Source organism: Eulemur rufifrons, chromosome 15 (genome assembly GCF_041146395.1).
Source record: "Eulemur rufifrons isolate Redbay chromosome 15, OSU_ERuf_1, whole genome shotgun sequence".
Taxonomy (NCBI): Eukaryota; Metazoa; Chordata; class Mammalia; order Primates; family Lemuridae; genus Eulemur; species Eulemur rufifrons.
Genome location: NC_090997.1, coordinates 92,788,738 through 92,802,398, shown reverse-complemented (window position 1 = coordinate 92,802,398; position 13,661 = coordinate 92,788,738). Strand labels below are relative to the sequence as shown.

At 33.2% G+C, this 13,661-nt stretch overlaps 1 protein-coding gene across 4 annotated transcripts in view; it reads right to left on the bottom strand.

Annotated features, from left to right (window-relative positions):
- STXBP5 (syntaxin binding protein 5) overlaps nucleotides 1-13,661 on the bottom strand; it is a 160,657-nt gene that overhangs the window by 26,274 nt on the left and 120,722 nt on the right. For 3 of the 4 annotated variants that reach the window (XM_069488927.1, XM_069488928.1, XM_069488930.1), the window contains one exon: nucleotides 1,012-1,062. The exons of the other annotated variant lie outside the window; for it this stretch is intronic. In XM_069488927.1, the coding sequence (XP_069345028.1) occupies nucleotides 1,012-1,062 (51 nt within the window). The remainder of the gene's footprint in view (nucleotides 1-1,011; nucleotides 1,063-13,661) is intronic. 4 annotated transcript variants of the gene reach the window in all.

Genomic DNA, 13,661 nt, shown 5'->3' with positions numbered 1-13,661 from the left:
AGAGTTCTACTAAGTTGTTTTTCCCATGAATGGAACTTTCTACTGATGACAGTGGAATACATTATATGCCTACTCTTTCATAATCACATGCTTTCTATCAATATAACTGAGCTAAGACTATAATTTGGAAATGCTAAAATTTGTATTTTTAAATGGACTAACACCTAAGTTTGTAGTGTACATAAAAAAGTAAAAAAATCTAGAGAATAAATAGTGGGAGGGTAAGCGGGGTGGACAAATGCAAGAGACAAAATCTAGTTATCTCTAAGATGGGGTGGGTGAAATCATTCTTAAGCAGTTAAACTTCTTATTCAGTTAAAGGTGATACAAATTTCTGAAATAAAAAATAAGTTTAAGAAAATATACTGTTTTATATATTACAAAAAGTCTTATTTATCTTTACTGACATGTCATGTCATTTATCCCTACTCAGGAGCTGTGTTGGAGCTGGATATAAAGCAAAATGAATGAGTGAATACATTCATCCCGCTTTCCTAATAAATGAGTGGCACAGAAAGTGCTGTGGAAGAAAGTTCCCAACTTATTATCACCTGAAGTCAGTAATGATTCTTGATATGAGAGATTCACTGTAATATATAAAACTAGTAATTTATTTTTAAAATATTAAATTCATATGAAAATAATTTTATAAATCATAAAATTTCAAATTTCAGATGGTTAAATGGGATATAACAACTTTTAATAAAAATTAATCTGAAGTTGCACACATTTAATTTTATACTAAATTCTGTTTAAAGTGTCAGAGGGTTGAGAAAATATATTATTTTGGTTTGCTTGAATTTGTATTATAATTGACTTTATAATTTACAGATAGCATTCTAAAGGCTATTCCAAAAGATGTTTAATCTTTAAATAGCTTAGTCATTTTAAATTTGATTTCTGATGAAGATCTAGCTTATCGTAATTTATATCTTCTGATTTCCTTATTTGTCTTCCATTATAGGGAGTTTAATTACATTGAATATCTACTTATTTATTTATTTTACTTACCTAAATCAGGCTTTAGGTCAGTAGGCAAGCTTAACTTCCTTGACATCTTTGCTGAAAAATAAAACGCATTTTTAAAATTCTGAAGAATATTTGATTCATACTTATTAACATCAACTGATTTACAAGATAGAAGTGAATATTTTTAGTACTAAATCTAGATGATAGGGTAATTAAATATAAGTAATATTAAAGGTGAAAGTACACCTTACTTTCAACTTTTTTAAAAGTTTGTACTTACTTGATATAATATCTTTTTGTACTTGAAGCTCTCACTTCAAGGAAGCCTTTTAAATTCTAACTTAATTATTTCTTAGGCTCACAGGAAAGGGTTAGGCTTTTCTAAGAGAAGAAAAGTCATTGCTCAGAATAAAGGTGTTATAGATAAGGACAGTAGAAGCAGAAGACCAAGTTTGGGTAAGTGACATAAAATCTTTCCAGCTCATCATTTTCATAGCTATTGGGCTTATTATTTTTAAAAGTAATTTCTAGATTATAGGACAAACCTGTATCTATGATCAAAGTATTTGATTACATCATAGAAATATCTGACTCAACAATTACTTGTTATAACACTTCCATTTATGTTATAGTGAAAAAAATCATAAATAATATAAAATTATAGTATTTACATAAAATATAAACTACAGGTATTTTTATGTAGTATTAGAGAAATAAAAAAGCTGACGTATAAAATTACTGGAATTCACTTTCCACTCTCAAAATCAGTTATTACCTTAATGTAGCAAGTGATTTAAAGTTAGGAGTTGTTCAGCTGTATCTATTATGTTAGTGGTAGTGTATGCGTAACACAATAGTGCTTCCTATGCAAAATTCTGAAAAAGCATTTGTTAATACATGAAAGTGTATATTGGGTTAAACTTTGGACTGTTAGGAGATATTTAAAGCACAGACCCTGCTAGTCCATAAGGGCGCCATGTAAACAAAGAGAAATCCAGTCATAGTACATAACTTCCACATCTAAAAAAATGACAAATCCAGTGTTAGGAAAGAGGCATTAGGCAGACTGGAGAGAGTCATTTTCACTGACTTAACTTGAATTAAAAGATAAAATATAACACAAAATAAAATAGATAAAATCTGCAGTTAGTTGCCTCACATACATGATTGCTATTGTGTTTGATATCCAGTACCCTTAAAATTGGAAGATATTACACCCCTAAAACAGGTCTCAAAAAGGCAGTATTAAACACTTTGAAATAATTCAGAGGTTTACATCAAATATCATAGGTATAATATACATAGATTGATAGGTGATATCTTTATAATGGGCATGATATCTGAAGTAAAAAATCAATCTGGTATAGTCTAAAGATATTCATGGAATCAGATGAGATGGATGCTGCCCCTGTAGACCCCATTACTCTAATTTGATCAAGTTATTCTAAGTCTTTGGGACTTGTGCTTTTCGAATTTGACCTGTCACACCAGTCACCTGGAGATGTTAAAATACACATTCTGATTCTGTACTGCCGGACTAAGGCTCAAGAAACATGCTCCCAGTAGACACTGATGTTGCTGGTCTGTGGGCCACACTTTGAGTACCACCATCTTTAGACTATCAGCAACTTCAGGGTAGTAACCAAGACAAATCCATAAATCCCAGTATGTATATATAGTTAAGCCACAAAAAGCATTTCTTAAACAAGCTTTAATATCTAACTTGTAAAATGTGGAAGTGTAAAGTATAGTGGTTAGGATTTGGTTCAGAATCAGGCAAGACCTGGGTTCAAATCTACTTCAACCAATTACTAGATGTGTAACCTTAGGCCAATCACTGCCTGTCTGAATTTCAAATTTCCAGATAGATAGTTGTGAGTATTCGCTAAGATGATGTAAGCAAAGAACTGAGCACAATAACACCTGGCACATAGCATGATTTAATAAATGTTATTTATTATTATTAATAAAATGAGAATATGTTTTTTTGTAAACTGTAAAACACTATACAGATGAGCTATTACTATACTTGCAAATAACCTAATGTTCCTTGACTCTAATTCTATGGCAATATTCTAAGTAACTAAAACAAGAAAACAAAAAAAAACTTTAGGACAAATATATAGAATGGCATACACCACTATAGCTCAAACTTTCAAGTTCATTTCAAAAACTAAATTCAATATATAGCTAAATATAACAAAGAAGAGAAATAACCTGACTACTTTAAAGAAACAAGTTTATCCCTCTTTAAGTTAATCACTTAAAATATGCTAAATATTTTACCAGTTAGAAATATATCTGAGGTTTTCATTCAGTAACCATGTGTTTCTGCCAAAAAATTTTTCTTGCACAAAATTTCCTTCTGAATTTTGTAAGTGTATGCTTTTGGTCCTCCTTAGGATTTCTATTAGAAATAAATTTATATAACCTCACATATTCTTAAAGATTTAAGTTAATCTCATAGAATAAAAGTTTTTGTCTAGCACTATATTAAACTTCTTTAATATGTAAAAGTACTGAATATAATGAACCAGCTTTTAAATAATTCTTCATTTTGCCTAATTTCAACATTTTATTAGTACTGAGAGGTTAAAACCACCGATAAAGTGACTACGATTGTTTGAAGACAGTAATTTTACTATAAATGCCACAAAAATTTTAATTATGTAGTCTAATAATTATTTCCTCCTGAGATACTTTGCAATTGGATATCCACAACCTGGCCATCAACTTAACCATAGTGTTCAAGTGACAGATATTTAAGCCATACTACTTAATTATATTTGGATATAATTTTAAGCAAATGTCCTTGAATATAGAACTTGAAATGACAAATAACATTAGAAGGGTTAAACTTTATTATTTAGTATTAATTCTAGCTATCAAGTAATATTTAAAATACAGAACTAAGAATTTCCCTAAGCAGAGAAAAATTTTTTTACATGTGAAGGTACAGACTGGGAACAGAAGGATATTTATTCATATATTAAATATTTATTGGGCACAAGCCAGCAATGTGCCAGAGGCAAGATACACTTCCTGGCCCCCAAGAACTCACAGTCAACGAGAGGAAACAACTCCAATGCCATATAGTGAGTACTACTCACACAGGCAAGCACAAGGTGCTGACTAAAATACACTGGATTTACACCTATCTCAGTCTGGAAAACATATCTAAGACTGTGGGATGTAGAGGCAAAGTCAACAAGAGACTTTGTACATTTTCACAAGGCAAAATATTCCCCATTTTGTTGTTGTTGACAATGTATTTTCTTTTGATATAAAACTTTACATTCAAATGCAGAAATCTTAAACGTATATTCACTGAGTTTTGACAATATATACCCCTCTGTAACTCAAATCCTTAGTAAAATATATAGCATTACTATTCACCCCATAAAGGTTACATACATATGCTCCTTCCCAATCAATCTCTGCCCCATCCCCAGAAATAACCATCACTCTGATGCTTTTTCACCATAGATCAGTTTTGCCTGTTCTATAACTTTGTATCAATGAAATCACAACATGAACTCTTGTGTAAGGTGTCTTTCACTTAGGATAATGTTTTATAGCTTCTTATCAAAAATATTTTAAAGCTTACATTGTTTTTTCAATGCACAGAATGAGAATGAAAAAATAAAGATACTCTATTAAAAGATTCACAGGAAATATCAAACTTATATTTTCTTACTGATCCCTATACACTTTTTGCATTTTTATCTTTAAGTTTTTTTGAATTATGTGTTCTTTATAGCATATTTGGAAAAAAAATAGAGAAATAGAAAAAAAATGTTGTAATGCCCATAGTCAGAAGCAACATTTTTGCCTACTACTTTTCAAAATCCATTTTTCTTTATACAGTTTAGACCAACTATAATATACAAATATGTATCCTGCTCTTTTTCACTATTAAGACAAGCATTTTCTTACTCATTAACTGTTACTGTATTTTAATGGCTCCATATTTATATGGATGAACACATAAGACATTTCGCTGTTTTTTCCAGTTTTTCAATATACACATAAAAATATGGTACATAAATATTTGCATACATTTTGTATTATTTCCTTAGGATAGAGTTCTACAGGGGAAAATTAATGCCAGTACAACTCTCCCAATCCCTGAGGTGTTCTAAAATGTCTTTAAGTAGTATTTTTTTTAAAGGGCATATTTCACAAACTTCTGTTCAGATGAAAACAAAGAAAAACATACATAACTTTGGCAAAATGTCAAAGTTCTAGCTCACAACCTTGTCCCCTCAAAACTGAAGAAACTGATCCAATTTTTTATTTTATCGAGCGTAGCTGAAATCTGAAGCCAGACTGATTATTCCCTCCCTCTGAATGTTAACTTGTCTATTTTGCATGGATACTTTTGGTGGGGCAGGAGCAGGGAACAAGAGGACAGAGGAGACGACAGGAGAGGAAGGGAGAGAAAGGATTTAAATCCTAGGATGTGTCTGTAATGAGTTTCTTTAACTTGAATGAAGAGGCTGCTATCTCAATGCTTGCTAACTGCAGAACTGCACAGTGTCTAGCAAGGATCTGTCTTGAGTAGCACTGCTGACTTGAGGTATGATCACCTACCTGTATCTGATTTCTACTGAAACTGAATGTTCACGTTTTTCTTTGATTTCATAGGTACTTTTGCGTGAAGCTGAGAAAACCGTAGGCAGCAATTAGCCAAACACAATGTCATTTCTGACATTTAGACTAAATTTTTAAAACTGTTTTTGTAAAAATAACTCATTCTCATTATAACGAATTCAAACATTACCTAAAAGTACGTGTTAAAAAATCATCCAACATCCTACCAACCAGAAATAACTATTAAGATTAGCTGAACATCCTTTTGATATTTTTCTTTGTATAAACAGATAGATGACCACAGATAAATATTTGCAGAAAAATGTGACACTATATGCTTAAATACAATAAATACTTTTCCTTAAATTTAACTACAGTGAAACAAAAAGAATTGCTATATTTTAAACATTTTCTTTACTACAAGATGTATCATTTCTTAAAAGGTCTATAGATAAGAAAATGCATAATGAAAAACATTCAGTGAAATCATTTTTACAACTATTAATATGTTTAATATTAGACAATAAAGATTGGCTTTCAGCTATGAAAAAGTAGCCCTCTCACTTCAACGAACATCCCTTCTTCCCGATTTTCATTAGCTATAATATTTTTCACATTTGCAAGTTTTAAAACACACTGCATATTATAATCATAATTTGCACATAGGTTTAGTGTTGGTTTTATGTTTAAGTGGATTTAAAGCTCAACATCGCCTTTCTACCATGGCTTCTCCGCTTGTTGGGTTATTTTGCTTCAATAGTTAATTGCATACATTTCATCATGAGGTGTTTTTTAAATTGGTGTTATATTCCTTGGCTTCTTGCATGGCTAGAAATGTCTGCCTATTGTCTTCATACTTGAAAATTGTTTACCCATTTACCTCTATTGTGTATCTGTTTTCTCTCTCATTGATATTTGCTTCTTGGTATTTCATTTCTTCTATTAACTTGGGGTTTAATTTGCTCTTCTTCTAACTTACGATGAAAACCTGAGATCATTGGGTTAAAGTGGTTCTTTTTTCTAATATAAACATTTAAAGTATGCATTTCTCAGGACCTGGTTTGAATCCCCACAGACTTCTTCCTTCCTCTCTAGTACCCTGCTGCTCCACAAACTGCAGTCACTTTGGTAGCCCAGAACTCCAACCTCTGCCTCCTTAGCTTAGTGAAACTGCAGCTCCATTTGGTCTCTACCCATCTTGTGCTGCAACAGCAAAAGTCTGCTGTAGTGGAAAGCTGGGGAAATTGTGGGGCTCACCTCATGTTTTTCCATTTTCTCAAGGATAACAGCTCTGGAATGCCTGTTGTTCACTGCCTGGAAATAATAAGCTATCTTTTCACCCATTTTATAGCTGTTTTCTGGCGGAGGCTAAGTCCCAAATCTAAGATCTAAAGTTGAATTTTAGGCTAAAAGTTTGTATCTTTCCATTTTTGAGTTCTGGGGAATATACTTGCTTTTGGGTCTCTGTAGTCAACCTCCTTCATAGCAGGTCTAGAAGAGGCAGATCCACCTCTGGAGAACCTCTGTCTAGTCAGTTCTTGTGGCTTGTAACCCTGTACTCTTGTGTAACTTTGTGATGAGGGGGTTGCAGACTTTGTCCAGAAATTTTATGACATTCATATTATTACATCTCAGGAGTCTCAGAAGCACTTGCCAACCGATTTACCCTGCCAGCTGATTCTATTGCAATTATCAGGAAACTTCTGCTGGTGCCTTGAAGTTATTTATCTTCTATTGTGGCCTTCAAACTGAAGCATGTGATTTGAATGAGTTCTTGAAAGACATTATCCGTTTTTTCTTCAACTGTGTATTCTTCAACCCTTGCCTATGACACTCAATATCTTCCTTAGAAATCTTTTGTCACTGGAGATTATAAACTAGCTCTTTTTCTATGCTTTTGTCCATGGCAGAAATAATGGGAATGACAGCAAAGAGGTTTCTTCAGTCTGAGGAAAACTGATATCAGAGAAATGCCTAAGCAGGTTGTTAAGCTGGGTCTTTGTTCTCTCCCCTTATAAACCTGAATGGAGACATCAAGCTGGCTAGTTGAGTAAAGAGCTGCATTTGCTTGATAGAAATAAAGAAATTATATATGATCACAACAATTATGTCTGCAATGCAAGTTTCAATACCAAGGAAAGATGTATGATGTCTAAGAGAAGCAAGTCTCCAGGCAAGGGAACTACTTGGAAGAATATACCATAAATGAGTTTAATCATGGTTGATGCTTTTTAGTCCTCTGCAGCTGGAGAAATTTCGTAAGTTTTCTCAACTGTGGAGATTCTTACTGCTTCTTTGAAATTAAACAGACATTTTGTAATTTTCCTTTAGTTTTTCTACCCCATGTCTGTATCTTATTTTTCTAAAGAAGGTTTCTTGAAAGAAAGAAAAAGAACTATAACTTTACTTTTTAGAATGTGACATTTATAGTAAAAAATGGCTTAACAAAATAAAAGGTAAAAGGGCTTATAATTATGACAATATGATGAAGTTGTCATAAAAGCAAATTATTTTTTATCTACTGAGAGAGGTTCAATAATTAGGATAAAAAGACAATATCACTTCTCTCACCACATGCAGTGATTCAACACTACTCTTTAAAAAGGGATAATGTTGAAATGTATTTATGTTAAATAAAACAATTGGGATAGTGAGACTAAAACTCAGACTGCAAGATATGGCAAAGAATCTAAGGGGAAAAGTGGGACCAAGAACTAGAAACTCTCACCATTTATCACACATATTTTACTAGCCATTAGAACTAATAAATTTTTTTTTTTTTTTTTCCTTGAGACAGAGTCTCGCTTTGTTGCCTGGGATAGAGTGCGTGCCATGGCATCAGCCTAGCTCACAGCAACCTCAAATTCCTGGGCTCAAGCAATCCTTCTGCCTCAGCCTCCCTAGTAGCTGGGACTACAGACATGTGCCACCATGCCCGGCTATTTTTTTCTATATATATTTTTAGTTGGCCAGATAATTTCTATTTTTTTTTTTTTTTTTTTTTTTTAGTAGAGACGGGGTCTCGCTCTTGCTCAGGCTGGTCTCGAACTCCTGACCTCGAGTGATCCACCTGCCTTGGCCTCCCAGAGTGCTAGGATTACAGGCGTGAGCCACCGCGCTCGGCCAGAACTAATAATTTTAATGTCTATCTTCCATGCTAGAAAATAAATTCTATGAGAATTCTAAGAAATTCTAAGAAACAGAATTTATCTTATAAAACATTGTGTCTTATGTATGTGCCCAGCATTTAACGTGTGTGCTCAATAAACATGGCAATGAATAAATGAATGAACAAAAACTTGGTGGAACTGTAAATCTATAGAAAGAAGCTAAATTTCTTCACAAATGAAATAAAGAGAAAAAGAGGGCAAAGTGAATATGGGTCTGTTAATCAAAAAGATGGTTTGGCTATAACAAGTTTTCATTTTTGAACTTCCAGAGCTTTTGTCTTCAATTATTTTTTTCCCGTCCTTATTTGCTTTGCAAGCGCTCGTAAAACTTAAGGTCTAATATAACACCGTAATTAAACCCTTTGCAATATCTCAAAGACAATTTTCCACAGAATAAAAGGTATTATATAAACATTACATAGTAAGTTATGGGATGAATTGTGTCTCCTCCCAATTTATATGTAAACATAAATTTACATATAACCTCCCAGTTCTTCAGAATGTGACTGTATTTGGGCACAGGGCCTTCAAAGAAATGATTAAGTTAAAAAGAGGTCTTATGCTGGGCCCTAATCCAATCTGACTTGGTGTTCCTGTAAGAGGAGGAAATTTGGGTAAACAGAGAGACACCAAGCGCATATGCATGCACAGAAGAAAGACCACCTGTGAATACAGTGAGAAGGCAGCTGTCTGCAAGCCAAGGAGAAAGGAGTTAGAAGAAACCAAACCTGCTGAGACCTTGATCTTGGACTTCTAACCTCCAGAACTGTAAGAAAATAAATTTCTGTTGCTTCAACCACCCAGTCTCAGGTATTTTGTGATGGCAGCCCTAACAAACCAGCAAAATAAATAATGACAGAACATAAATTTCCACATTTATAGTCCTACTCAAAGAATTGTTAACAAAGGTATTATTTTAGTAATGTAACCTTTTTTTTTTTTTTTTTTTTTTTTAAGAGATGGGGTCTCACTCCGTTAACCAAGCTAGAGTGCAGTGGTATAAGCATAACTTACTGTAACCTCAAACTTTTGGGCTCAAGTGATCCTCCTGGCTCAGCCTCCTCCATAGCTAGGAATACAGGTGCATGCATCACCATGCCCAGCTAATTTATTATATTTTTTATTTTTTGTAGAGACAGGGTCTTGCTATGTTGCCCAGGCTGGTCTTGAACTCCTGGACTCAAGGGATCCTCCCTCCTTGGTCTCCCAAAGTGCTAGGATTACAGATGTGAGCCACCGTGCCTGGTATAGTAATGTAACTTTAATTCAGACTAATTTTCTTTATGTTAGGAAGCAAACTAAGTTATTTCTAGAAAGATAACTGCACATTCTTTTAGTGTAAGAAAAAGACAGTTCTATAGAGAGATAAGTGCACACACAAAGTACTGGAATATGAAACACAAATAGACTTTCAAGCATATTTTATTAGGAAATTTGACAGAAAATTCATTCAAAAATAAAATTTAAATTTAAATACACAATATGCCAATACCCTTCAGATTTTAGTCATCCTAAAAAAGAAAACGAATTCATTAGAGGAACTCAGACTTGTGTAACAGTTTTAATGTATCTACCTATAAAATTTAGCTCTTGACAAATTAAGGGTAATAATTTTCTCTCAAGGTAGAAAATATTAAAGTTACCTGAAAAAAATGGTATCATTGCACACTTTACTCATCTCCTGTTTCAAGATGAGTTTCTATTCTTTCAACGGCCATATTGTGGATTGAACATAAAGGTAAACTTTTATAGATTCAACAGACACTTTTTGGGTTGAATATAAGGTAGAAATATCAGCACGATTTTGAGTTTTACAATAAATTAAATAATTTAAAAACTTAAAATACTACTTGATACATACTTTTTTATTCATAAGACAACAAATTCTAAATGGATCTCTATGAATTTATTTTTTAACTTGTACATATAAAGAATTGGGAAGACAACACAAGAAAAAGCAACCACATGAGAAATAAAAAGTAGATGCTTGAGTATGCAGCATGAACAAGCTATAGTAAGACAAGAGTCAAGACACCTGGATTACAGTCCCGTCCAGGTCATTATAATGGGGTATTACTTTGAATATGCCACTTTACTTCTCTAAGGCTCAATTTCTTTTCTTGAAAAATAAAGGGTTTAGAATTGCTTTAAAATTGTGATTTAATGAGTCTGTGATTTAGAATAAAATGACAAGGAGTAGATTTTCGTTGTGTTCGAACATTTTCATTTAAAAAAGGAATTATTGAGACTTGTGTAAGAGAACTAAGGAAGACAGCACTTGGACTAATGAACATTATCTTCATTTAAACTGACTTCAAAAATTACTCCAGTTTTTGCTAAGAAAGAAAGTTAACCATTACCTAAATAATTATGCTAACTCAGAATTTGAGAGATAAAAAGGACCTTGGAGGTATACTCTTCCTTATATTGATAAATGTCATTTGAAAAGATGTCTGGTGTAGTATCTAGAACTTAGGAGGTACCCAACAAGTGGAGCTATTATTTCTATTTGTTTTGGCATAGCACTCATTTAATAAGTCACTATAACTTTTGAGTCATTATTTTTTTATCTTTAGGATTGTTTTCCCCACACAGCTTCCTGTACTCAGATAATCTATGTTCAGCATAAAACAGAATCATAATAAAATAGAATTAATACTCTTTAGAAAAGGTCAATCATGTAGTTTCAAATTTATCACACAATGCTAGCATGTGGATATTTTATTCATATGGATATCATAAAAATTTGATTCTTTGTTAACAAAGATACACATTTTAGGACTATTTTTATATAAACTTCAAATAACAAAAGCTTTGCAAAATTTTCATAAAATATAATGAGCAAATAAAAAAATAACTGCTTATTTTCTAAGTGATTTATGGAAACTGCTAACAGTATAGAAAAATTATTGATTTTGAAAATGTTGGTTATTAATATTTAACAAAAATTTATCATACAGTATACACAAGCCAAATTACTATACGTATATTACATGCATGTAGCTTTCTTTGTGGATGCTGCAATTGCATTATATTCTGCTATGTTTTTGCTGTTAAACTCACAAGACTGAAGTTGTTTCTTTTTTTTTTTTCGCTGCACTCAGCGTTTTTTTTTTTTTTTTTTTTTTTTAATTTCAGGAGATTATGGGGGTAGAAACATTTTGGTTACAAGTAATGACTTTGCCCCACCCAAGCCAGGGCTAGAGGCGTGCCCCTCCCCCATACAGTGCACAGTACATCCATTAGTTGTGAGTTTACAGCCTCCTCTCCTCTACCTGAGGACACCGGAAGTTATTTCTTTATAGGCTGCTCTTCTTATGCATGAACAAGAAAGTCATTGTTAGGATTATTCACCCAATTTAGTTGTCAATCAGGAAATAAACTATGAAGCTAGGCTTTGGGTAGATGGGCTAGGGTACTTCACAGTTTGCTCTAGTTATCTTTCCCTTGAATTTGGTCTTTTAGGAAAGTAGACTTTCAGGCACTGTGTATTATGCATACATGTATACCAAGATGGCATCCGTGATCTGGTGCTAAAACAGAACTTAACATGAGCCATCTTTTTTCCAAGTTACAAAGTCGATAGAACAAGGCCACAACCAGATTATCTAGTTATTAATCAGGAAATGGATTTGTTTTTGAATCCTTGGAGCCTAGGTAAATTATATTAAAAGGTAATTCAGCACAGTGTTTAAGAGGACAGAGAGTGGAGCTGGGCTACGTGGGTATAAATCCTGCTCTGTCATTTGCTAGGGGTGTAATCAAGGGATGTATTACTTATACTCAGCTTCCTCATACGTAAAACAGGAAATTGATAGTAACTAGCTCACTGAGATTATTGAATGGATTAAATAAGAAAAATTAGTTATAAAGGGCTGGCACAATGTCAGAAAAATTATAAAGACTAAGTACATTTAAAAAAAATTATCATCATCTCAGCTATCTCAGCTGTACTGTCGGACAGTTAAAAAAAAAAAAAAAAGGGCTGATTTGCCATGCTTGGGTTAACTGTTAAAGGGTGAATGGCATCTTGTACCACTCACCCACAACACACACACACACACACACACACACACACACACACACACTCTGACACCAGCAGCAGTTACTCTCAAAGAATAGTTAAAACAACTTAGGGACAAAGTTTCAGAGCCCAGCTATTCAGTCAACCTTCCACTCCAGGTGGTTCTTAGCAGGGCCAATCTTGGAGGTTCTAGGCTTGATTCTTTTATGAGGCCACTGCATAACTACCTAAAGCTGAAGCCATAAATGCTTGTAGATTGAGGTGGCAAGAGCTTCAGGATACATCATAGCAAGTATGGGATGGGATGATGAGGTACACAGTGAGTTCAGAATGCTCAAGGAGTCCTAGCACTTTTGACACCACAGCTTCACACAGAAAACACCACACTTGACAGAGAGGTCCCTTAGGAGGTCTATGAGTTTTCTTCCAACGTTTCATGGACATTTTTTGTTTGTCAATAGCATTTTTAAGCTAATTCTTATTACAAAACTAGATACTAACATAGGGAGATAAACTACCGTTCTGTTTTTTCAACTACAAAAACCATAGTCTAAAATGGGTCAGTCTCCCTTTGAAAGAAGAAAATCTAAGCCATTAACTTTCCTTCTATATACCCAAATCTTGTGACTAAAAAAGCACACTGAAAGATTCCAACTGAAAACAAACACGATTACATATAAAATCAGGAATATATCAATGGTTCTCGAAGGTTAAAAATAACTATGCAAAACTGTGTACCAACATAATTTTGAAAAGCTGAATAAAGTTAACATATTTCCAAAAACATATAACTATAGAAACTGTCATGACATAAAGTAAAACCCATCAATAACATAAAAAGATAGCAATAATGTTTTATCAAAGAAATATCCTTCCAATAACATTATCAGCCCTAATAAATTTCT